The sequence below is a fragment of the Thunnus thynnus genome, chromosome 19, assembly GCF_963924715.1.
Source record: "Thunnus thynnus chromosome 19, fThuThy2.1, whole genome shotgun sequence".
In the NCBI taxonomy this organism is placed as follows: domain Eukaryota; kingdom Metazoa; phylum Chordata; class Actinopteri; order Scombriformes; family Scombridae; genus Thunnus; species Thunnus thynnus.
The window spans coordinates 28,504,243-28,531,640 of NC_089535.1; the positions used below are offsets into that span (position 1 = coordinate 28,504,243).

Here is a 27,398-nt window from a genome sequence, read left to right on the forward strand (position 1 = left end):
AGATTTCAGATTTGGTCCTGAGGGCTAGATTGCCAGTTGATCTGTACATGTACACTATCAACACTTTGAACCAGAGAAAATATCTTGACAACAAAAGTTCAGATGGCCATGAAATTTGGTGTGAATCATAGTCCTCAGAGAACGATTCCTTAAGGTTGTTGGTGACCACCTAAAAGTCTATCTGGTGTCACTGTCGTGAAATTTTCCAGGATCTGGTCCTTGTCTTGCTGTCCATACTCTCCCAAACAACATGGATAAGCACTTGGACACTTTAAAGTTGTAGTTCTCCTATATTAGCACTTGCAGTCTGAATTATTTCTTGTGTTTTCAGCGGATGGACCTGAGTGTCAGTGAACATTCACGAACGCTTCCAGGCCTCAAGCTCTCCAACCCTTACAACAAGCTGTGGAGTGTAGGGCAGGAAGAAACAACCTTGCCTGTTTGTGTGCCTCCTACCTGTGATAGACCTCCATCTGTTCAACTTCCTGTGCTGACGGAAGCCCACTCCCCCATCCGCGAGAGCTTCGGCCCAGGCCCTGACCCTCTGGACCCTTCTGCTCCTGGCAACATCACCATTCCACGTCCTCACGGAAGGAAGACACCTGAGCCTGGTACTGTCCTTGCACCCCCCCTGGCCCAGTCACGCCCTAAACCAGCAAGAGCTGGTGAAGGAAGGACTACATCAGGAGGGCAAGAGTTTAGACAAGCCCTGAGCATGACCACGGATGGAGACCTGTTGAAGCCCTCCAAGGTCACAGAGGACAGTATAGATCTGATAAGCCTTCTAGACCCCCTTAACAGCTCAGCACAGACCAGTTCCACTTCAATGAGTGATGGGGGAGATATTGGTGTGTCGTCATCCTCTTGCAAACCAACCCTTCCAACCAGGTCTTACCCACAGGGCTTGCCTCCTTTCCCCCTACATCCTCACATATCACTCAACCCTTTTGCCCAGTCTCTCCAGCACACCTCCCCTCAAATGCATTACTCGCCGACTGTAAGTGGGAATCCCTTCAGTGCAGTCTACGGGCCTCAACCAGGCTCTTACTTACACACTCCACCCCAGCCACAGTCTTTTCCCACACTACCGGGGCTCTACAGACAGCATTCACCAGGCAGTTCAACTCTGCCACCCAACTATGGACTGCTCCAGTCAGCCTTCCCCTCCTCTGTTACCTCCCTGCCTCAGTCCTCTGCCAGCAATCACGCTCTTTCCAGCCTGGTGGACTCGACGTCTGTCCCCAGTACAGCCCCCAACATATTGGCAAAGCCACTTCGTGCTGAGGGAGACAGCCACAAGACTCAGGATCCTTTTGGCGACCTGCTGACTATGGCCAAGCCAGCTACGCCCCAAAAAAAGAAGGTGGAGGACCTTCGGAGGAGGTGGGAAACATTTGACTAAATCCTGTGAATATGCACTGAGTTGTCCCTCTCTGTACCTACTCAAACTTTCCTCATTACTGGATCAGGACCTTCTATTGAAGTTAAATGTGCATTAGTTCTAATGAGCACTGGCTCAGTAGAAGAATTATAACCTAAACTGAGATTAAAGATGTTTGTTATACTACCTTCAAATACGACTTGACAGTTCTGTAAGATTCTTCCTAATCCTCTATCCAAAATTAATTTCACGTTTCAAAACCATGCTGAAGAATGAAAAAAAAAGAGTAGTGGACAACATCTGTGGGCTTTTCCATTTTCTAGCCTTAAGTTATGTCCCAACTTGAATCAATTGGAAAAGTACGAATTATGAAGTAGTGCATAACACAGACTGTACATACAACATTTACAGGCATTGTTAGGTAGCTAGTTAGCTAAAATTTGTTAGGAAACATTAGCTCATTAGGCTTACATTACTTCCCTTCATAGCAAACTTCAGTTGCTGTCTTGTCACTGGAAACAATGAAGTTGGTGACAGCAACTTGAAAAGCACCGAATCTCTCAAGCTAACTCCCAATATTAACATTATAAACCATAAGATTTTCATTATATCTTAACCCATTTTTATTCTATGATGTATTTGGATTCTGCAATAACCTCTCTACAAAGTAGCTGTCATTGTTATTGCGGTTTACATGCACGCAGAATTCACAGGAAACTGTGCATGCACATAGTGGACTTGATGCAGAAGGCAATATTAGACCATGCGCTCAGTTTAACCGTGTCAGATGATATTGTTGATTGTCTTCTTTAATCTTCATTATTAAAATGACGTGACATAAAGAATCCTCTCAGTCCACAATGCGTTTGGCTGTGGTGTAAACAGATACACCAGTTCTTCTTTTTGTGTTTGCTGCCCCTAATGGTCAATGCAACTTATTTCCAATGGAACTCTGGGACTGGTATTATTAAAACGCACTTGTCATTAACACCAGTAACCACAGGTGTTACCAATCAACCAGGACTGAAATCTTAAGGATCATAACTTACTATAATACACTTTGTAAGTGATACATTAATATATGATGAAAACATTTTTACTGTCAGTTTTACTGTGATTTATGACTGTTGTTACAGACTGTAATCACATGATTTTGTGATTATGGAGAACAATTGTGCGAATGCATTAGCAGTAATGTATTATTAACTCCGACAGAAGGTACTGATCCAGTAGGTGGGAGTGGTGGGAAATATGGTGACCCCCCCACAGACACACACACTCACCACCCCTCCCTAACTACCCTCAGCTCTGCTGCTGACCAATGACAAACAGGAGTGTGGACTGCCTCAACAGCACACAACACTTGAACTCACCTGTACCTGTCTAAGGATCGTCTTTGATATTTTGTGTTGTTTCATTTTCCCACCATCACACACAAAGCCAGCCTTGCTTCAAGATGTTCAGATGCCAACTGTTCTCAGCCCGCCGCCACTCACTAACTACTAATACAATTCTTTGCACAGCACCCTCTCATGTCATCTGCCTTTAAAGCCACCACATTAGAGTAGTGCTCAGTATAGATCAGTATAGATTTGTGACTTTAAAAACAGCACGCAGTATTTCCTGAAAGAGGATATATGACACATTCACAACAGCATATGTCTTAATGATGTCAACTTGTATGATTAGCTTGTATTATTACTAGTAGCTAGTCTGCTATAGTTGATTAACATGCTAATGGCATTATGGTACTGTAGCTACAAAGTGTGGTGCATCTCAATCATGCAATTAGTTCACCTGTTGATGTTTTTATAGTAGCTCCATGCACAGTGCTGTTTTTTGTTTTGGGTTTTTGGGGTTTTTTGCCTTCATGATAAATCCCATCTTTGGCTCATCTCACTGACCTGTGAAAATGTGTTGCCTCCTACTGTTTTTTAAAACATTTTAAGAAAACCTCCAAGCCTACAATAGCCTGTAATATCCCTCAAATGATTTTAAGCATTTCTGTCTAATTAACTATGTGGGGACTTTGAAACACTTTATTGTATATTCTGTTGTTTTAAAGGGTCCTTTTGCCAATTCTGCTGCTGAAACGTATATGCACTCTAATTATTTCCTTCTGTTTTCTTGCCTTTAGTGAAGTATTTTGTGTTTGATGACATATTGGCTAATGAGTTTCAGGCTGCTTACACATTGTGATGTCAACTGTGCATTGAGAGCAGAAATAATGGTTCTCACAATTTTGCCACCAGCGTCTATTTCAGCTGTTTTGACTTCAACAACAGAATTTGTTGTGTGGGTGTAGCGCCTAGTGAGCCTTCACTGCTTTCCAGGTGATCTTTGGGGGGCGTCCATGTTGTGGTGAATGCCAAAAAGTCCTAATCATTTCAAAGTGCTGTACAGGTCTGGTTGCTGCTGTGTGTGTACAGATGACACTATGTTTGTTGTAAGACTGATTAAAGAGCGGTGACTAGTATTCTACTGCACTGCATTGTTTAAAATACATACCCTTCATCCTAACATGTCAGCGTAACTTGGTTATAATTTCACATGCAGGACATATTCATTACCTGGTTACTTTTTTTTGATGACTGTGTCCATTCATCTATTGATCCATAGCAAGATGTCTTCTGGGCTACTTCATATTCTCATGTTCCCCACAGGATGAATCCTGATTATTGAAATTGGACACCCTTGCTGTCCTCTAGATATTTCCACTTGCACTGCACTTTGGTCCTGAACAATATAACATCAAAAACAGACTCCTCTAGCCACTATGAATTTGTGGTTGTCACAGGATCTAATGGTTTTAGTGACTCTCTGACCTTTTCTTTAGCACCGCCATCACACTAGAATGTCCACTTGTACAAAACAAATAATATAATTAATATCAAAAGATTAAAGCCCCCAACACTGTGCTGCAATTTGTCTGGCTTTATTAGACAAATGTAATTTGTCCAAACTTGAAGGGTCAAGCTAAAGTAACCCTGCACAGTTTGAGGTGATAACTTAGGATTGCAGTGGTTTTTGGCTGAGACAGCCAGAGATCAGAGATGACCATCACTGAGTCAGCCTGTGGAAGGCTAGAAGAATTAGTACACTTACAGCACAACAAGTTTCTTTGGAAAAAAAAATTGACCGTCAAATCATTTCAAATTAAGTCAAAAGTCAGTTTCTGTTGATGGTTTCAGATCCTCAATCAGTGCACTGTGTAGTAGTTGTGTAGGAGTCTAGGTGACTTACATTAAATCACACAAGATTCACAGTTCATGTAATTAATTTTTGGCACACTGCCAATTTGAAAAAAAAAATACAAAAAATAACTAGTTTGCTATGTTTCCAGGAGTCAGATTATCTGTGAACATGATTAGCCTAGCTTAGTATGAAGACTAAAGGCAGGGGGAAGTATTTATCCTATATCAAAAGCAAAATAATACACATTACAGCATTTTTTAAAATGTTTTTATTTATTTGATCAGCAGCAGTTGTTGACTAAAAATACCTCCAACACTAACTGTTTCTAAAACCTCAGTACTGGTTTCTACAATCAGTGTTGTTCAGTCTGGTTGAACAGGACTTTGGTTTTCCCCTCAGTACGATTAGTTTGGGCAGATCTGAACACAGCAGTTGTACTTGGATGCAGCCCAAAACAACTAAGACCTTTAAGGTCTGGGGCAGGAGCAAGAACATAAACACAGGAAGAAGGTCCACTGGTAAAAACACAATGTAATGTCAATGACAATGAAAACCAACCAGAGTGTGATTCAAACGCACTAAAAGGTGCAGGTCAGCCATGTGCTGATTAAGGGAGCTGTCAATGAAGTCAGGTCTTAAGAGATCTGCATAATTATAAGAACTAAAAGGCAACAATGCATATTTTTTTTAACCAAACTACAAATTGTGAAGAGACTGAGATGTCCTAAAAAGGCTACCACCTAAACCCTTTTAATGAGATTAGACATGATGACCTCTCCTCTGCTGCCACCCTCTGGCCAAATCTGACATTTTTGTCCCACTAAATGAAAGTCTTATCAGTTTTTTTTTAAATACTTTATAATACTTTAATAATACTTTAATAATACTTTAATACGTACTTAATGCGTTTGCCCAAGCTTAGCCTAGCAGTTTTCTCCTGCTTCCAGACTTAGTGCAAAGCTAGGCTAACTACATACTGGATGCACAGACTCATCTGACTCTTGAGTAAGATGGCAAACGAGGATTTCTCCAAATGGCACACTACACCTTTAAATAAATATAATGTTAAATGTTTCTTTCTGTCCTGACAGTCTACTTTTCTATCATTAATTAAGTGAAAATGAAGAAAGAAAAACATCTCTTGCTTTTTTGCTACTTACAGTCTGAATTGTCCATGATGAACGCTAAATTAAAAAACTAAGAACTTAATTCTATATTTTATCTTTTTTTTTTTTTATTTGTTTCTGTAGCAAATTAAAATATTTGCTGAGGAAGAATCCTATTTGGAAAACAGATCAGATTTGATATGGTAGTATAATCTAAAATCTTATGTCATTACTCTTCCCATACAAACTGCTTTTGCTTCATGCTTTTGGGTTTTTAGTCTAGAAGTACACTTGTGTATTGAAGATAAGATACAAGAAGTTGGCACTAACGCGAAAACACCTGACTACACCTCACTTAAATAAGAGACCATCATATATTGATGGAACTGTTGTCCACTATCCTGCTGTCTTATGAATCCCTGAAGAATATTTGCTTTTTTTCATACAGTGAGCACTTTTAATTTTGACTTTTGTTTTTGCTTCATTGCTTGTTTTTGTGTCTTTCATAATTAAATATTGTTTGCAATCACTCTGACTGGATTTGGTTCACTCGCAGTCTCAGCAGGTTTGTGGTGCAGCTCATGTTGTTTGTACATCTTAATATTTACTTTCAAAATCATCTCTATCACATCCAGGACAAACCTGTATAACTGTGTGTGGAGCTCTGCAGCCCAGCATGTTGTAAACATAATGACTCCTTTGTATGTTGGAGAAGGACTTTCCCTCCCTCGGCTCTGCTTTGTCTTTGTTTTACATGTATCTTATTAGGTTTGAACTGATCATTTATCATCCACAGTGTACAGAACAATTCTACTCTGACCATCTGACTTGGCTTCATTAATCATTTTTAAACTTTTGCATCATTGTCACAATACAGTCCCATCAGAAAATATTAGGTTTGATGCTTTTTTTGTGTGTTGGCTCCACATCCATTAGATTTGAAGGGTGACTATCAGGTTAAAGTCCTGATTTTCAGCTTGAAAACTGCTATAATCAATATTTTTAAATGAACAATGGATGAAATGATTGTGTGTAATGTGAAAGGCGCTCATAGTGACAAACCTACTTAGAGTAATCAACAACTCTGAAGTTCCCATCAGTACTATGGAGCTTTTTAACCTCCTCTAGCACATTGTTTTGGTTTTACAGCTCACAGCGTTACAGCGCTCTCATCAAGCTGGTTTCCAGCAGCAGCAGGCAGTGAAAAAGCTCTGATAAAGCTACTGTACACTATCTACTCAGCACCAAAACTACAGACAGACACAGTCAGAGACTAGCTGGTGAACATAGTGGAGCATTTAGCAGCATTTAGCCAGATGTTTTCTCAGGAGTTGATGGAGACCAAAAACAACTAAAAGGAGAGTAAAGTTTTTGGGACAAAAAAATGTGGACAAGTTGGGATAAACTCAAATAAAGGCATCATATTTAATAATTGGTTGCAGTCAATGACCGCAGACATGAGCAGATTCTTGTTATCTTCTCTGGTGATGTTCGGTCAGGCCCGGACTGCAGCTACTGTATCTTTACCTTTGGCTTGTTTGAGGGCTTTAGAGGGGATTGTTTAACGTTCATATCATATCACACCAGCAGAGCAGCAGGGGCCAGAGATTACTTAAATTAAAACCACATTTCCCATTAACTCATTGCTTCCTGTAGCCCACAAGACAGTCCGGGTTAGGTCTGGGTCCTTACAAGCTACACTTTTTGTGCTTTTTCAAATAAACTGGCAAAAAGAAGGAGCAGGATAAGTGGTGCAGACATCGGATGGACAGAAGGTGTAAATTCATTTCTCATTTCACTTTATTGATTGCTTATAATACATTATGAATGAAACATCCTGGATTTTGTACATCAAAATGAAGGAAACAAAGAAATGAATGACAATACTGAATGTGCAGCCAAGACTTAAAACTCTTACTAACATGAGTACATGTTGTTTTCTTTAGTACATTAAAAAAAACTTATACTGTACATCACATTTTTCACATTTTTAGTTACAGGATATTTCACTGTCTTTTTACTCCTGCTTTTACATTGTAAAATAAGCTTCTTTATTCCTTTCTTTTTTGTTTTGGTGCAACATTTCATTACATCCTAAAAAGTTAGCTTGATCTCCCAGAATACTGTCTTGAAAATCACTGGATTTAATGAATTCTTGATTGATTGTAAACATATGTGAAGATGCTACTGAAGAGGCCGAGACAAACATGAGCAGACACTCCCTTTGTGCACTAAAAGTCAAATTCAAAATTCAAAAAAAGAAGTTCAAACAAAAATATATTTACAGGCTTTACACACAAAATAAATGCCAGCTTGTGGATTAAGTTGTACAACTTACTGGCTTCCTAATAAAGAAAGCTAGACTGAGGATGTCATGTTTCATATACAAGGTACAGTGAATTGCTTTCACTCAGAATATCATGTGACAAAGTTGCCCTAACAATATTATAAACATAAAAGACAAGGACATTTAAATGGTGCGACTTGGAGCTTAAAATCTTCATCAAACACTCAGAGTAGTTTTTCTAGAGCACACCAAAGTGGGTGAGAAGTGCAGTAAGGGGTGAAAGCAAAGAATCAGAGTGCAAGGATTATGGGTCTGTGCAGCAAATGATACAAAGCTATTGTGTTCTTCCAGTGTTTGTCCACCTATTTTTGTCCATTACTATGTGTCTGTCAGACATGAAAACTCTGGGTCAGTAATGACACGTTCGGCCCTCAACAGGTTAGTGTTGCCATGACTCCAGCAAAGAAGTGAGAGCCTCCAACAGCTGGTCAAAAAGTTGATCAGTTTAACAGAAATCATCTCAAACAGTGCAGTTCTCTGAAGTTATTTTGGAAAGCTGTGAGACTCACACTCCTTGTCCCCAACATTGATCTTGTTTGAGTTCAATTTTTCCAAATCTCTACACTCTTTACGTGAGTAAAATTTTGCAGTATCATGACCAATAAATAGGCTAATGGACAGAAATATGAGAATATGACAGTTTGTAACTTGTTGTACTCTCCTGTGAGTGTGCACCATGGCACATGGAGTGAGAAACAAAGAGGTGAACACATCTTGTGCAGAAGCTATTCAGTAGCCTACATGTCCTACATGTAGCCAAACTGCCCACTGGCTCAGAAACACATCAGTGAATTCATCGTCCAAGACTAAAGTAACTCATGATAAGCAGGTGTGGTATCATCTCCTCAGTGAGTTAAACATCTTCTGCTGCTCTCAGTGCCTTTTTTATAAGGTGCTGTACATTTCCTGCTGCTCATTTTCAGTTTGCTCCCAGGTGAGGTTCTGTGCTGTCATCAGACTGTCATAGTGTCGCAGCACACTGCACAGTGCCTTCAGTGGGTTGAGGAAAGTTGAACCAATTGGTCCTAAGTGAAAACAGCCTCTGTGATGTCACCCACTTGATTCTGGGGGGAGTTCAGCTTTTATTTTTGTCCATAATGGAACTAGAAAGTCACAGAGGCTAACCCTGCTTTCACACCAAATGTACAAGACATGTGTCCAATGGTATTCCAGCATTGACAGGAGGTGGGATTTGCAGTATGAGAGAAAACTGGAATCCTTCATGTTGTGCATGTTTGAGTTTTCCAGAGTGATGGAATTCTACCCTCACCAGGAGGACAGGAATATCCTTTTAGAAAATTAATACTGAAATTATTTACATTCCGATGCCGTCAGATACTGTCCAGGTTAGCTGTTTGTAGGATGGTAAGGCTTTATAAGCTGAGCTGAGGTGGGAAGAGCAAGCTGCAGAGTATGTACCCTTCATGTTAACACACACATTCTTGATCATCATACCTCTACTTAAGCCTTCACGTCTTTAAAGTGATGCTATATTTTTCAAAATCCCCACCAAAACCCACATTAGAGGTGAAACTGGAAAAAAAAAAAAATTGTACTGACCTTCTATTAGAAAGCTTCCAATCACTCCAATACAGTCAGTGGCAAATTCACAAAGACTGGATTGTGGCCGCTGACTGCCCGTCTCAAGGTCTGATTCACGAAAGATATTGCGCTAATGATATTACAGCACAAACATGGTTTTGCAGCTAAGTGCAATTTGCCATTGTTTTGTCTGATTGCAATTATCCATGTGGCAAGTTATAAATATTGTCTTTGAGCTAAGAACACAGTAGGTAGGACAATGACAGAGAGAAAGAAAATTAAATTTTCAGACCTCAAGCTACAAGTCCTAACCAACGAGGTGCAGAGGCATTCCTCAAAACTTCAGGCAAGGAATTTAAATGTGACATGATCACTGGAAAGTCTGAGCGACATCCCTTAAAAATGGGCTTCAGTTACCACCAACTCTCTAAAGACGCTATTAATTTCATTCTAACTTTGTGTGGCTATTAGTGCACTTTGTGAATTGGACCGTTTTTGCAACAAAGCTCATTTGCATAGAAAGGGGCCGGTTTTGTGCCAAATGTATACCTAATTTAAAAACGTGCAAATAGCACACTATTTGCTTGGCAGTGCAGTTAGGGGTGCATTTTGCCCTTTGTGGTTTTACATGGTTTCTTTTTGTCTTATTTGTGCAGGTTACGCAGCTGTAAAAGTACGTAATCCTTTTGTAAATTCACCCCTCAGTGTTTTATTTAACGCCAGCATTTAGTGGCCAGTGCAGGTACTGCAGCTGCAGACCCCTGTGCACTGGCCTGACTTTGCTGGATGCTGCTAATGCTAATAATAATGTTTCCTACAAATGCAACTCAGTTTCCAGCAGCTTGTGTTTTTAGAGCTTGACTGTGCAATGATACCTGAAATACAGTCCTTAAACTGTCCTTTATAAAGTAGCTACTGTAGGACTGTAAAACAGGTTTAAGGTCCTGACAAACTACAGTGTGTGGAGTTATACAATTATTTGTTTCTTTATTTTTCCCGCTCCTATTAATGAATAGCAAAGTACTTGGGGCTGTTTCTTCAGATGTCCAGAGTCTTTTATCAAAAATATACCCCCAACATGTTAAGTGTCTTGTACAGCAGCACCACTGGGCCAGTAACTGGTCACCACCAGGAGGGGGCTGCAGCCTACAACATATGTCCTTCAGCTCAATCCAGATATTCATTGGTCTAAACAGTTTTGACAGTGAGTCCTGTGCACCTGCCCGCAGTGCTCAGATCACCACAGTCAAACACCCTTCATTCATCAGATGAGTCTTTCCTCTGGTGGAACTTTGAGCATGCTGTCCATCTCCAGGCGAGCTCCAGCCAGCTCCTGAGCACTGGGGCTGTATGCACCCTCCGACTGGCGCTTCTTCCTCGCAGTTAAAAACATGAAAGTAAAGCCGATGATCAGGATCAGCACGCAGAAGCACAGCAGCGGGATGGTTACCACCAGCCAGGGAATTCCCTGTTTATGGGCTTGTTTCTGCAAACACACACAGAGCAGAGATTGTGCCTTAGTGATGAACTGAACTATTGTGAAAGCTATTTGTTATTGCGTTCGTGGTTTGAATTTATTTTCAGCTAACTGAAATCACATGGAGGGTATATGCTGTATAACTAGTTCCCAAGATTCTCAGCCATTTCAAAATTCATTAAAACGCAGTGAGAACATTGCTTTAAAACAAAATAAGTTTTATAGTGTTCCTTAATGAACAAAGAATTAAGTTCATAAGTTGTTATATGCTGCTAGGCAACAACTAACCCTAACCCTAACCCTAACCCAACAAATTAAAAAATGACATTGCTTAACCTGTATAATAATAAAGAACAACAATGTAACCAACATACATTAGCATCGCAGGTTGGACCGCTGTAGCCAGGAGGGCATTCACAGACAAACATGTTAAAACGATCCAAACAGGAACCACCATTTCGACAGGGGTTAGATCTGCACTCATTAATCTCCAATTCACATCTGGAAGACAGAAAATACATGAAGTCACATTTTGAAAGGGCATAATATATCATATATTAGATATATCATATAGCACAATTCATACACTGAGGGCAATTTCAAAGTGCTTCACATGTATTTAAAAAAAGAGTGAATCTAAAAGAGGGTGTAAAAGGTAATGCAACCAAATAAACTGTGTACATTTTAGGCCAATCCACGTCTTCAAAGACATCAACTGTATCTGACAAGTAGGTGTCATTAAACTTTACAAAAGCAGATTTTCAACGCAGATAGTTTGGTTTTATTTGTCGAGGTTTTTAGGTGTCTGTCTCTAAGATTTGTGCCTTCAGCCCGATACAATGGAGGTGAATATAATCTGTGGTGCTGATGCAACAGAATTAATGATTACACTTGTTATTATTTAGCCATTTCTTGCCATTATTAATGCAAATTTAATTCACTATTAGTCATCTCTCTATTTTAATACTATGTTATTTCCTATTTTATTTTGTTAGTCTTGTTTTTATTAGTTTCTCACTGGGACTGGTGTGTTTTGTGTAACATGAGCACCCTCTGCTGGGCCACTACACACTTGGGGGGGTGAACCCCAAATTGTGTTACCATACTGCTGTATCCTGTCCCTGTGGGTGGTTGCAGTGTAATACACTCTGTTAAAATAATTGAATAAGATCATTTTTGTTGGTGAAGACATATTTTCTGTACTTTGTATGTTAAATGCTTTTGTGAATAATTTGCTGTAGGGTAATTTGTTGAGCACACCACATCATCAGTGAGTATGCTAGCTTGATTATAAGAAATCCAGCATTTAGCTTAATTGTTTCTTTCTTTGGTTTAGTATTTTCTGGAGCTTGCTGTCACAGAGTTGGCTGTGGGAGACCTAAAACTATTCTGTTCTTACCAGGTACATGTATTGCCATTTTGTTTTGTTTACATGTAAAACTCTGCTACCAGTCTGCTGAGGACCTCTCTATGAACAGCTTTCAGAGTTACGCATATAACGAGTCTTGTCACAAAGTACAACAAAGCAACACGAGGATTGCCTCCTCACAGTAAATTTAAAAAAAACGTTATACAGTATATGTTTGTAATTTGGGATAACTGACAACATTAACTGATAACAACATTTTTGGTACAAGTTTTGGAATAAACATAAAAAGGGTTAAGTCTATTAAAAGTGAGCCTACCTGCTGCCTGTAAAACCCGGCATGCATGTGCAGTTAGCTCCCCACAGCCCATCATGGCAAATTCCATCATTTGCACACTGGACATCTTTACCACACTGTATTGGTGGATAGTCCCACCTGTTGGAAAAAGTAATAAAATTTTGCTTAAATACAACCAAGCAAGAACTCTTTGTTGTATGCCAGAGCTACAGATACCACTGCCTGTTCAAAGCAGTATACAGATGAATGAGTGTGTACTCACTGGCACAGTGGGCCACTGTAGTCCTTGGGGCATATACAGGTGTACATGTTGGGTCCATCCTGACAGGTGCCTCCATGTTCACAATCATGATGCTCACACTCATCTAGATCCTCATCACACAGTGTGCCTGCATATCCAGGGTGGCACTGGCACTCAAAACCAGCTAAGTAATCCTTACAGGTTCCATGAACACAAGGCTGAGATGCACAGTCATCAGTGTCTGTCTCACACTGGTCTCCCTCCCAACCCAAGTCACACAAACAGCTGAATTTATTAAAGAGGTCTTCACATGTTGCTCCATTTAAACAAGGATCTGAATCACAAACAGGGGCGCTGGTACAACCCAAACGAATCTTTGGTTTTCCAACTAAATGGAACTGAGATGGCTGTGGGGCCTTATAATCATCCATAAAAGGAAGGTAGACTCCTCCGACCCTCACTGCACCCAAGCAGCCAGTGAAGCTCTCTGCAATGGCCAATGTGGCCCCCTTCTCATTGAGAAAGTGAAGACTCCCCGTGTGCTGTAGCAGACTGCTGGTGTCCATGATTCCATCCACAGTGATGATCCAGGGAGATGTTTCACGCTCTTTCTCAGCCATTGAGATGTTCACACGGTGCCAGCTTCCATCAGCCACCCGACGCACTCCTGTAAAGGTCAGTGTCTCGACACTGTTGCCAATGTGGATCTCCACCCGGACTGAAGAGTCCAGCAGGCTTACCATCAACAGGTCAGAGCCCCAGGAGGCCCTCAGGAGCACGGCGTTCTCTGAACGGGTCCGCAGCTCCATGTATATGGTTGAGACAGGTTCAGCCAGGGAGCCTCCAGCACTGAACTGCACAGGGTTGTTCTCAAATGTGGCATTGTACACACCTAAAGGTCAACATGTAGAAATTATTATCAATTATTATTTTTATTTCATTTATTAAGGAAGCAGCCTGAAAAATTGGATTTGCATTTCTTTATTATGGAACCAGCAATCATTTAACTAGGGATGCACTATTCCAACTATTTCTCTCTCAATACCCATTCCAATGCCACAGCTGAGTACCAATTGATACAAAATACCAATCTGATAACAAATCTGTAAACCTCACTGCTTGGAACTCATTGGGATCATTATTATGTAAGATAACATGAGGCTACAAACTGTGTCTGTACTAACTGTACCTTTTTATGCAAAAAACTGCCATGCAGAAGACCACCCTAGCGTTACTAAACATTTAAGCACCTGTTCCTCAAACCATTGAAACCCTGAAATAGCTGCGTGCAACAGAATTTCTTCACCTGCCACTGCAGACAGTATAAACCCCAGTGCTATAAAGATAGTCATACGTTATATATACCAAATAACCACTGTGACATATTAAAACTGGTAAGAAGAACTGATGATTGGCATTGTAATTTTTCCACATCATAGGTGATGTACTTTTAAGATGAATTTCGATATTCATAATCAAAATTGTGGGTCATAATCTGTAGGTCTGTTTAAAATAACTAAATTTATAACAGTAAATTCCAGTTTTCCCAGGAAAAAAGTGATACTGAATATATTAAAATCATGGATGGGAAAACATTCAACCATAAGATATACAGTATGTCCAAAAATGTCACACTCCTTTTATACTATTGCTACTAATAATTATTATTTGCATGCTGCTTACATAGGTCAGGTTTTTTTTTACAATATCTCAGACAGAGTGTGACTAACTTCTCACTAACCAGAGTTATAAATTTATGCAGATGGTCTTACATTCATATCCATCAGGGAGGTCCACACAATGGCCGCCATTGACACAAGGATCACTAACACACCACACACGTGTTTCACAGGTCTTTCCAGTGTAGTCCTCTGAACAGGAACATGTAAAATCGTTGAATGTGACAGTGCATTCTCCTCCATTTTGACAGGGCTCCATCTGCAGAGGCAAGCATTAAGGTTTTATTTAATCCAGACACAAGGAGCTCAGACAGCAAATAATCTTCAGAACAGTTTCAAAAGTGAAAAGCTTGATAGTGGTAGCTATGGTAGATATCCCAAACGGTCAAGGGTCAATACCCATTTTCCCATTTTGGGGACTGCCTCCTTCTGTCCATATTTTTAAGAGTGAATAAATTACAACAAGTTTACAAAGTTGTCTCACTGGAAGATACAACCTGTGCATTTATTGCTCACATATTTGTTTAGTCAGGGATGGGGGCTTTGCAGCCATTTTGACACTGGCTGGTTGAGACTTTTGGAATTCTTTTGGTCAAGTGGGAGCAATCATAGCTGTCAGAAAATGTTATTATTTCTGACCTGGAATCACAACTAAGAGGCTGGTGTGAATCTTTTTTGTGACTCAGCTGTTTATAATTATGGTCTGTATACAGTATGAACGCAGTATAAGGAACACAGTTAAATGGAAGACAGTTACTGTCACAGAAACACTGTAAGGAAAAAGTAGATTAAAGGAACCACTTCCCACCTTGCACGTATCGTCACTGATGCAGCCCTGCGTTACATTTTCAGCATCACTTGGTAAATACACATCTTCCCCATCTGAGCTGTTCCAGGCGTCCACATCCAGATGCACTGAGTCTAAACGAAGGTCCTGGATGCAACCTTTGTAATGCCCCCCCCAAACATCAGAGTCCCAGTCTCCCGGGAGACCTCCTACATATACCTGATCCCCACTGTTCACATTCACTTCAGGGATCTCCCCTATTCCATAGCGAAGGCCTGCATGCTCAAAGATCACCGTTCTATGTTGGACTTCCACTTGTAGAAGATGCTTTTCGCCAGTGGTCACAAATACTGGAGCTGAGAGTGGGGCACTGTTAAGCAGAGAGCTGACAAAAACCCTCCCCATCCCCAGGTAGACTGAGAAGTAGACCTCTCCCTCCTCTTCCTCTGTGGGTCTCCTTAGCTGAAACACCAGCCCATCTGGCTTTAGTGACCTCAGGAAGAAGGACACATTGAAGTTGCTCCCATGGCTCTTACCAACATCATAGACACTGAAACCCACTTTGTCCTCATGGCTGTATGTCCAGGAAGGGTATTCTGTCAGGGGGGAATTGGAAGTTTGGATAAATCAAATGAAAAATACTGTAGGACTAGAACATTTAATAATAGGACGTCAGTATCAGACTTTTATTGCAGGTGGCCGTCAAGTTAGAAATACTGTAAGTATGATTTTATCGTTTATGTAATGTGGATGTAACTATGTTGGCAGTAGTACAATGGTCAGTTAGTGGTGCAGCTACTGTTATTATGTTTTGCTTATCTTTCTGACAAATATTGGATAGCTTTACCTCCTTGGGACTCAATTATTTAATGAAACCATGTGAAATGTTTAGAGGAGAAATGTCTCTTTGGTGGAACTGCTAAAGACTAATAGACATCTAAAATGTGACAAGAGAGCCCCAACTAGACTTTCAGTAAGGGGTCACAAGCCAAAAAGTTGTGATGTAAAATCTTAATCTGAAAAGTAACTAGTAACTATAGTTGTCAGATAAACCTAGTAGAAGATGTGCAGTAGTTCCCTCTGAAATGTATTGAAGTAGAAAGTAGCAGAAAATGGAAATACTCAAGTAAAGTACAAGTACCTTAAAACTGTACTTAAGTATAGTATTTAAATGTACTTTAGTTACTGGCAACATTTCAAATCAAGTTGTTGCCATAAGCTCAAACAAAAACTCTACTGCTACTCTTGTATTTTCAACTATCTTTTTGGTTTTGGAATGACCGTGAACGGGCCCAAAAACATTAGCAAATTACATTTGTGTCCCCTTATTGTGATAACTACACTGGTAACAGTGCAACAACAGAATACTACACATATGAGGACTGGTTTGACAAGATCTGTCCATTACAAAAAACTGGCTGTTGGTAAAAGTGTTTACCTTCAGAGCATCTCTCACTATGGAAGGGACGGTAGCAGTCACAGTGGTAGCTGGTCCACAGGTCCACACAGCGTCCATGTCCAAAGCAGGGGTCAGGCTGACACCATTCAGTCTTACTACATCCCAGTTCATGACCTTGGTCTTCTGGAAATGTTTGGGGTAGGATAGGCTTAGAGTCTATCATCAGGTCTTCCATGCATCCAATGAAGGCTGTACCACTTACACAGTCCTCTAAAAGCTCTTCTGGTGCTCCACCTACATAAATATGAGTGAAGGCTTCAGAGGGCTGGAAAGGTGGTTCATCAGCACCACCATCTATAACTCTGCATCCATCCCTGTCACAGCCAGGACCTTTCAGAATCAAAACTAGGCCTTCATTATCCACAAACACATGAGCATCCCGCCAATCTCCATCACTAACCAAGCCAGAAAACATTACATCCAGTTCAGACTCCTCAGAAAAGGCTTTGGCATGAAGACCACCATTGACAATCTCCAGGAGGAGGTGGTTGTCAACATCACCTCTGTAGCAGAGCAACATATTGGGTATAGTTGTCCGGAAGCGTAGCTGCACCCCAAAACCACTGTGACCACGGTGCTCAACCTCCCTTCGTGTCCTTTCTTCCACAACAACCTCAATGTGAATGAATCCTGGAGTGGAGAAAGAGAATGTTGTATGCGTAGAGCACTGCTCATCATAGAAGCCATGAGGGCACAAGCATGTGTGGCCATGTTCACCACCCTCTAGCCATGGGTGGCAGGTGGCTCCGTTCTGGCATTCATGGTCCACACAGCCGTAGAGCTTCACATCGCAGTGATCGCCTCCCCAAGGAAGTTGACCTGGTTCTGCCTCAGGACAGTGGCAGGTGTAGGATGCCCTGCCATCTTCACACCAGCCACCGTTTTGACAGGGCTGGCTCTCACATTCATCAATGTTCACTTCACAGAGGTCACCTGAGGGAGACGATAGAGATGGTTAGATACTGTATGATGGAGGATACTGATGGAGAGCGCACCAGAGCTGTATTGGAAAAGAAAGGGGGGAGATTGTCAACAAATCAACAACAAATGTGTTTGTCATGTGTTTGTTTTTTTGTTTGTTTTTTTTGGGAGGCATTCACACCCTTTTTTTGTATTGTATAACGCACAGCATATAGGCGAACAGGAAACAAGGGGAGAGAGAGGGGTATGACATTCTTTAAAGATCTCTGGCCAGAGTCAAACTAGGGATATTGCATTTATAAGTATGTGCCTTAACCTTTCGGCTGACATTCGTCCATCTCTCAATGACATCTGCAACAATTAGTCGATTAATCAATTAGTTGCCAAGTATTAAATTGATCTGCAACTATTTTGATAATTGCTTAATTGTAATTTTTAAGGGAAAAAAAAGTCCAGATTCTCAAATGTGAATATTTTCTGTTTTCTTTAGTCCTCTATGACAGTAAACTGAATATCTTTGGGTTGTGGACAAAACAAGACATTTGAGGTTGTATCTTGGGTTTTGGGAAATGGCGATTGACATTTTTCACCATTTTCTGACATTTTATGGACCAAACAACTCACTGATTACACGAGAAAATAATTGACAGATTAATCGACAATGAAAATAATTGTTAGTTGCAGTCCCACTCTCAATACTTGAAAATCTATAAAATTGCCTCACAAATATATAGTTTCATCTTTAAAAAGTGTATTTGTCTTGTTTTTTAATATTTTTGGGCACTTTTGCCTTTATTAGATTGTAGACAGCAGCAATGTGAGGAGGGAGAGAGAGGAGATGATATCCAACAAAGGTCCCTGGCTGGACTTGAACTGGGGACATTTTATTATTCCACTAGAATTTAAAAGTTCTCTGGGACTGAACAATGTTTGGCTGCACATCATGAGTTTCCCACCAGCATATCAGTTGGCTTTGTGTGAAGTTTGTCATAGTTGGCTCATTACTGATGTTAGTCCACTATAATTGCAATAACTGTAAGCAATTTTGATTGATTTGTATTTCATTTCTGGGCATGTTTTTAGTGATGTTTCAGCTTCGGTCATTGTGATAACAGCAGGAATTGTAAAATGTTCTTTTATGTTGATACAACAAGCGCTGCCACTAATACAAAGGGTATTTAGCACTTACAGTATTCTGTTCTTAACATGCAACTGTCTGTGTATTACAATACAAGTATAAGACTCACCTAAAAATCCAACAGAGCATGTACAGGTGTAGCCATTTATTTGATCCACACAAGTGCCTCCATTCTGGCAGGGTTCAGATTCACACTCATCAATGTTGACAGAGCAGTTCTCTCCTGTAATGTGAAAGAGATGGAATGTTTGTCAGTAGAAGTGTGAGAGCTGAAATTTTTTGCTGATTGGTTTCTTTCATTTAACCAACCTGCAAACCCTGGCTGACATTGGCAAATATATCCAGCTGCGTCTGCAAAGCTGAGCTCCCAGTCCAGTTCCCAGTGGGATGGATCCGAACGCTCAAAACATTCCCCGCCATTCTCACAGGGCTGCTCGGCACACTCATCAATGTCAATCTCACAGTTTGGTCCTTCATAACCTAGAGGGAACAAAATACAAAATGTAGTTTTATCTGTTTTATTCACACTGAACAGAAAAAAACTGAGACCCTGTGACTAATGTTCTCAGACCTTCCTCAATGCAGCATCAAAAAAATCTCAATTAGTTCTCAACTAGTTCAAAATGCAGCTACCAGAATCCTTACCAGAAACATGAGATTTGAACAAATATCAGTTCTGTTCTCACTTCACTGGCCCCCTGTTTCATTCAGGTTATGCTACAAACTACTACCTATTACTACCTATTTCATGGATTAGCACCTCTTTGTCGAACGGAACCTTTAAACCATTACATTCACCCATATACACTCAGATTAGAGGATGCATGCTATTTCATTATCCTGAAGATAAAAAAGCAATCTATTGGTAGTAGAGCATTGTCCTACAGTTATCCATTACCATGCTCAATCAGAGAAGCAAAACAAAACTAACAACCTACTTATCTTTTTCTTTTATACAATGTCAAACTCAGATTATATAACTGTTACATTGTAATGTTTTTGATTTTAGCCATGCTCATAGAATCATAGCTCTAGGGTCTGTACGTCAGTCTTTCTTACTTGCTCCACACTCAAATAACTATTATTACTACTGGATGGATTGCATTCATGGTCCCCAGAGGATGAATCCTACTGACTTTGGTGATCCTCTGTCTTTTGAAATATCTCAACATCTACTTGATGGATTGACAGAAATTTGGTTCAGACATTCATGTTTCCCTCAGGATGAACTGTAATCACTTTGATGAGCCGTTGACTGTTCATCTAGCGCCATCATCAGATCAAAAGTTTATTTTGTCCAATACTTTATTTTATGAGCGAATACTGGCAAAACAAATGACATTACCTCTAGCTTCAGCTGTACTTTGAGTTTACTGCTAATTAGCAAATGTTGGCATGCTAACAGGCTAAACTAAGATGGTGGGCATACTAAATATTACAGGCTCAATTTAACATTCTTAACATTATCATCGTAACATTAACATTAGCATGCTGATGTTAGCATTTAGCTCAAAACAGCACTGTGAAGCCTCACAAGCCATTAACATGGTTGTTGACTCTCAGCCTTTTTGTTCCTTATTGACAGTATATTGCTAATAAAAAACTGATTTACATATTTGTTGTATTATTTTTATATTATTTAAGTACAGTATTAGTATTTGTGATTTTGTTCTTTAAATAAATGTACTTTTAAGATAAACGGTTGGATTCAATGTCCTGGTGCAAAGCAAAAATACTAATTCTGCCACTATTACAGTGAATGACTGCAGTCTCATGTGTCCTCTGTGAGTAACTCGGAGAACAGAGAGTTATGTGCATGCAGGTCAACTGATTTCTTGTCTGTGGGCAGGAGTGGGAGTCCAACAGGCTGCCCATGTAACTAATTGTGGTTTGGTGAAAATCTGCAGCCTCTAGGCTCAGAAGCACTTGGACAGCAGACCAGTTGGCTCCGCTCAAAACCCTTACTTGTCCTTCTGTTGGTACAGAAATGTTTGATGTGTAGCATGTAGTTCCAGTACCTGGCCAGCAAAGGCAGGTGTATCCTTTGACGCCCTCTAAACATGTGGCGCCGTGTTGACAAGGATCAGAGGCACACTCAGCTATGTCCACTTCACAGTGGTCACCCTCGAATCCTGTTTCACTGCAGTCACATTCATAACTGTAACACACACAAATTATTATCATTATTATTATTTTTCTTTTTTTTTTTACAGCAGCATAAAAAATATCCAATGTGCAATAACTGAACTGGAAACCTCTGCTGGAATTTCTCAAATGACTAGTGCGACTGCCATTTCTTGAGGTTTAACTGTTTTGTGGTATATGTTAGAAAACATGAACATGCCTTCAGCTGGTAACCACCAGTTAATACAGACATGGTTTAAGAAGAAGTACTACTAATGACTCCTAGATGACTCCTAAAAGTCTCTTACTGCGCGGGATTCCATTCATAAAGTCAGTTTTCTCTTCCACTGTGTTTAAGGTGACTGTAAGGAATCACTGTTTTATTAAGATGTTGAGAACTATTTTTGGGCATGTTTGATTGACTGGTGTCTCACCCTATTACAGACAAAGGTGGTGGTTAGTAAGGCTGCACCGATCCCACTTTTTCTCTCCTGGTACTGATTTCAATACTGCAACTCAGGGTAGGCCTGGACTGTATGTGTATCTGTTGATCTGGGTGGTGAGCTGCTGCATACAATTGTGCTTACTGGGATAAATAAAGTTGTATTAGATTGAATTGAATTGCTGTGGCACTAAAAGGTGGAATGGTCAGACATGGCCGATAACAGATCCACTAAATAAAGACAGGATTAGTCCTGATACCGATCTGGTGGATTGGTTCAATGCTTTCCCAGTGGTTAAAACCACCACAGCGCCACAGTCCCATACACACACTCCATACACAGTCTCTGAAACAGCAAAAACCTGCACAGACTTTTTTTCCAATTCTGACTCACACCAAATGCATATGTGACAATCAGTTTAACAGAGAAAATAAGGAAATGTGAATGAGGCCAGTTGAGATTATTCAGTCATGATCACAAGAAAAGAGATGACATTATAATTGAGTTTAGATCTTAGATAATTGGTCTCAATAAATTGGCCTTTCATAGAAATCCAATGTGAACAGCAATTCAGAAATGAGTCTGAAGGCTTGCTGAGTAAATTAACACTGTGAGAAGACATCCAATATGTGGGCCTTTCCACTCATAACGGTTCAGCTGCTGAGGAGCTGTCTGCGACGGCTCCTGCTTTACTGGATGGGGAAAGGAAAGCCACACCAAAAAATCTGGCTGTCTAAGAACAAACCTAACAGATTTAACAGCAACTGGGACTTATCCCACAGGACAGGAGCATGGATCTGAACAGTCAAATATCTCCAAAAGAAGTTCAGTTAGTAAATATAAATTTCATCAAATTCTTCAGACTGTAAATCATGCAAAAGTTATATGGGACAATGATGCCAAACCTAAATGCATATTTGGTGGTCATCTCAATGTTCTTAGCCTATTCCCTAAACATGATGAAATTAAAACACTGCTAATGGAATCCAATCTGTACTTTTTGTGCCACAGTGAATCCTGGCTTCATTGTAGGATTCAAACCAATTTAATTGACGTCCCTGGATATAAATTCTTTAGGAAAGATAGAAAAACTGGTAAGGGAGGAGGGCTTGTAATCTACATAAGAAACTTGTAAGTGCACAGAAATGGAGTTGGAGTGTGATGTGAAAGACATAAAGAGTAAAACAGGAATCCCACAGGGTTCTCTCCTTGGCCCACTTCTCTTCAGTCTATATGTAAATGACTTACCAGAATCACTTCTTAGAGCAGGTTTCCATAAGTATGCAGATGATACAGTCATATATATATATATCTGGTAAAAGTGTTTTGTCCATCTCTAGCCAGTTATCACAGCATTTACAGTCCATGATTTGAAAACTTTCACATTAAACATTAAGAAAACTGTGGCAGTTTGCTTTTCTTCCAGGAAATTAAATAAGTTAGGTTTTGATAGTTTTATCACATTTGCTAACCTTTAACTTTTCTATAAATGCCTAAATAACCAGGCTCCTCAGGTGCTCAGTGACCTTGTGGTTCTTTTCAGGGCTGCTGACTTAGTAACATGAGGTGCATCTACTGGGAATTGTAAGGTGCCCTTTCATAAATCATCACTTGGACAGATGCCTTTTTCTCTTAAGGAGATCAACATGTGGGACTCTTTGGAGGCGGACTGTAAGGATTTGCCCTACCTGTTCACCATGTCATGACAGACAGCTCCATTTTGGCAAGGCTCACTGGCACACTCATCAACATCAATTTCACAGTCGATGCCATCAAACCCGGGCAGACATTCGCAGGCGTACATGCCGACGAGGTCCTGGCAGGTGGCTCCATTGCGACAGGGACCTGACTCACACTCGTCTATTTCAACTTCACAGTTGACTCCTGGTTTAGAAGGGGAAAGTCAAGATGTAATTACTGTAAATATGAAACATTATGAAAGTGATGATGATGACTGTAGCTGTTGTTCAAATGATCAGTCACATTTTTGACAAATCAACACACGAACCACACTCAACTGCCCAAATTTCTATCACCGTGTGTCTATTCTGGTCTTCAGATATCAGTGATGATAAAAGCCTTTCTTTCCATTCTCCAAACAACCTGATAGAGTGACAGTGGAATGCAGCCATGCTCATAGAGCCTGACACAGAAGGAAAGGAGTGTAAAAAAAGCTAGATGGGAGTGTTTTCTCTCACTCTGCACGGAGACTTTATCTGAGCCGCAGATAAGAGGCCTGACTGAAAACATCTTACTGTGCACTTAAAATACTCCTCGTGCCCAGTTTATCAGGAACAAACAAAACACTTTGGTTTTAACAAACGATGGGGAGGAACAAGAAGCAGAAATAGCTCTGGAGGAACAAATAAATGCTGTCAGTGAGCAGAAAGTCCTTATGTTTTGAGATGATGATTAATGATGACATAATATTAAACTTCTTCATTCACAGTTTTGAACAAAAGTGCAAACACACGTGCAGGAGGCTTCTATCTCTGAGTAATAATGCTGAATACTATAGTTTACCAAGCCTGTTTTGACTTGATGTCTTAGTACCTGCAACACTGTAGATTGTGTTTTTGAGGTTCTAATTATACTGTACAGGTTTTTTCTCGCTGTAATCATTCTGTTCGCACTGTTCCTGTTCGCACTGACCCAAATGCGCTTTCAATGTAAGTGATGGAGGACAAAATCCATGGGCCTTTGTTTTGTTCAAAAATGCATTTAAAAGTTGATGTGAAGCTTATATGAGGCTTCATCAGTCTGAGTTAGTCATATCAAGTGGATATCTGCCACATTTAGCATCAAATTCCCTCTTTGTGTTTCTTCGGACAGTGTCCCTGTTGAGCTGTGGTGGAAGTATAGTAACAAAAAAAGGGACTTTGGCACTAAAAAAAACTGTAACGTTGAAAGATATCTACTTGATTTGACTCATTTGGACAGCTTCCACATTTCATATTAGCTTCAGATAAACTTTTAAATACATTTTTGCACAGAAGGAGGACTGTGGATTTTGTCCTCCATCACTCACATTGTAAGTGAATTATGAAGGGATCTTCTAATGGTCAGTATGAACAAGAGGAATGATTACATTGAGCAAAACCTGCTCCTTTAAGCAATAATGCACTGCAGGTCTGGGTTTAGTTATCAGGCTAAAATTAACTAGCTCAATTTTCTGCTCTATTTTCATCAGAAATTCTAATGAACCAAAGAACTCAAAGTGTTTTATTTTTTACCGTAAATACACACACTGTAGTTCATTTTGACACTGTCTTGCTTCCAGAAATACTTACTAAAGCACCAAATGCGGATTCTTCCGCCGCTGAAAATAGTCTCAAACAAATGCACTATTTCCTCTTGTTTGAGTAGTTTGTTAAAAACTACAGTGACCAGTTGTTTTAGAAAATTACTGAGAGTTTTTAATAAATGGAACTACATATTTGTGAGCTGTTTTTAAAGGTTTACAGCAGGGAAGTCAGAAATGCTGAGAGACAGACTAACTTGGTCTCTTCATGGAACTCGTTGACAGTAAGTAAATGTTGTACTAAACATCCATGTGGATAAATGTGTGTGTGTTTGTGTGTTTGTATGACTTTTGGATGTACCTGTGAAGCCCACCAGGCACTCACACTCGTAGTGGTCCTTCTCATTGATGCAGGTGGCGTTGTTCTCACAGGGTCGTGATGCACACTCGTTGATATCAATTTCGCAGTTGTAGCCCTGAAAACCAGGCACACAAAAGCAGTGGAACTCCGCCACTCCGTCCATACAGATAGCTCCATTCTGACAGGGCGCTGATGCACACTCATTCACATCCTCTTCGCAGGTCTTCCCCTCGAACCCTGGTGCACACAGGCATTCAAAGCCCTCCGGTTGCAATATACAAGTCCCGTGGTTCCTGCAGGGTTCATCGATGCAGTCAGTCACATGTGTCTGGCAGTCCTGTCCTCCATACCCAGCAGGACACCTGCAGAAATATTCGTTCAGCTGGTCTACGCACAGAGAGCGAGGTTCGGAGCAGGGGTCGCTCTGGCACTCATCCACCTCCTCTGTGCAGTTATCACCTATGAGTCCATCCGGGCAGATGCAGTGGTATTCTGCGGTGCCAGGGGTGCTGGTGCAGTCTTCACATGGAGCAAAGGAGCAGGCATCATAGAGCTCATCACAGTTTTTGCCCATGTATCGGATCCCCTCTCTGGCACAGATGCAGGCGTAATCATCCATGGTGTCCACGCAGGTAGCTCCGTTGTGGCAGGGTGCAGACAAGCATTTGTCTGATGCGGCTGAGCAGAGGATTCCTAAAAAACAAAGGGAACAGTAGGGTCAGGTCAGTTCATACATGTTGTAGAGCCATGGTTCCCAGCCTGGAGGTAAGGAGTCCCTAAGGGCCCCCAAGAAAAATTTGAGGGGTCACATACACATGTAGAGTATGAATTTCTGGCACAACTTCACCTACATGGAGAAGGAAAGACATCTGAAGGGGTTAAGACTCCAGCAACACTTGTAGTAGATAGAACACCTTTATTATGAGACCAACGCATTTATTTGTCTGTTCCATGTGTTTGTGTCTGAGGATCGCCTTGGAAAATGGGCTTATCCTCAAATTAAACACTGAAACAAATAAATAATTTCTAATAATTTTCTGATTCCAAGTTTTGTTGCTTTTTTGTGAAATACTACATACTTCCACTCTTTCTGAAATAAAGCAATCTCAGAAAATCATTGTTTGGTTGAGCTCACACTTGTAGGAATAACACTACACTTGGAAATTAATAGAGACACCACCTCCATTGATTAATTAATTAAAGATTAATTAATTAGGAGGAAAATAATTAAATGAAATTAATCCTTAGTCTTATATCTGAAAGTCATGAACTCTGAATATAGTGACCTCCATCTCTGATATAAAGGAAAACACAGAAACAACAACTTGGCAATAAATCAAGATATTTATTTAACTACCAAGGAAGAGGGATGAATGGGAATCACTGAATGGATGGATGCATGAATGAATGGGTAAATTAAATTAAGTTATTGCCAACAGAATGAATGAATTAATGAATGAATGTTATCAAAACTCAATGAGGGGCCAAGACTCAAACTACAGCATCAACTCTGAGACCAAGGCATGGTAGCACACTTGCTGGAAAGCAGCAAGCAAGGCAAAGCAGACTTAGTGATCCTTGGGTTGCCAGAGTGACAGCCAGATAAGAACTGTTGCAGTAGGCTCAGTGAAACAGCTTTGGTTCACTGCTTCTTAGAAGGATTAATCCAGTCTCAGACTAGCTGAGGCCATGTAGTGGACACGCATACAGCAGAGAGGTGTTTCAGTCATGGTGCATTCAGTGGTAGGCTGCAGAGTTGGATGCATGGAGCTCTAAACTAATCAGAAGAGTCCTTGGAAAGGTCTTTAAAAAATTTAACTACATGATAACAATAGGAGATTACAAAAATAATAGATTATTCAGATGTCAAACGGCATGGCTTGACTTGTGGCGTAGACATCTTTGCAGTCATTTGCTTCTTAGTTGAGTCTCTTTCTCTCAGGTCCCAGTCATAGAAAAAATCAACACCCAAAATGCCAGACCATCCCGGCTGCAGGGCCGAGAGGAACACAGTGGTCAGCAAGGCAAAAAGCAGAAGAGGAGCAACAGCCTACAAAGAGTTGTAGACATTTTTATAGTCTAGGAGGTGGGTTTTGAAAAAAATAGGATCCTTGGCGCTCTTTTTAGGGACTACATTGATTACTAATTAATGACTTTGTGTGGAGAGAGAACTGGCCTCCAAATTTAAAGGGGAATAATTTTATCCCCGTCAGATATCTAAAAATTACATGCTTGCAAATTGAATTACTAACTTGTTCTGTAGTCAATGTCATCAACCTCATGAAACACAGC

The 27,398-nt window shown here is 40.4% G+C and overlaps 2 protein-coding genes across 5 annotated transcripts in view; one reads left to right on the top strand and one right to left on the bottom strand.

The window, feature by feature from the left end:
* The window catches only part of dennd1a (DENN/MADD domain containing 1A), a 35,561-nt gene extending 29,350 nt beyond the window's left edge, over positions 1-6,211 (top strand). For all 4 annotated transcript variants that reach the window (XM_067574251.1, XM_067574253.1, XM_067574252.1 and 1 more), the window contains one exon: positions 332-6,211. In XM_067574251.1, the coding sequence (XP_067430352.1) occupies positions 332-1,402 (1,071 nt within the window). In that variant the 3' untranslated portion in view covers positions 1,403-6,211. The remainder of the gene's footprint in view (positions 1-331) is intronic.
* A 1,249-nt stretch (positions 6,212-7,460) lies between these two features.
* crb2a (crumbs cell polarity complex component 2a) lies at positions 7,461-25,794 on the bottom strand. The gene is made up of 12 exons (XM_067574250.1): positions 25,107-25,794; positions 23,193-23,388; positions 20,956-21,095; positions 19,247-19,417; positions 19,047-19,160; positions 16,858-17,811; positions 15,441-16,015; positions 14,726-14,891; positions 12,975-13,845; positions 12,734-12,850; positions 11,423-11,549; positions 7,461-11,057 (listed from the first exon to the last, which is right to left on the bottom strand). The coding sequence occupies exons 1-12, from the start codon at positions 25,723-25,725 to the stop codon at positions 10,836-10,838; spliced, it is 4,272 nt and encodes a 1,423-aa protein (XP_067430351.1). The 5' UTR covers positions 25,726-25,794; the 3' UTR covers positions 7,461-10,835.
* Positions 25,795-27,398: the final 1,604 nt, after the last annotated feature.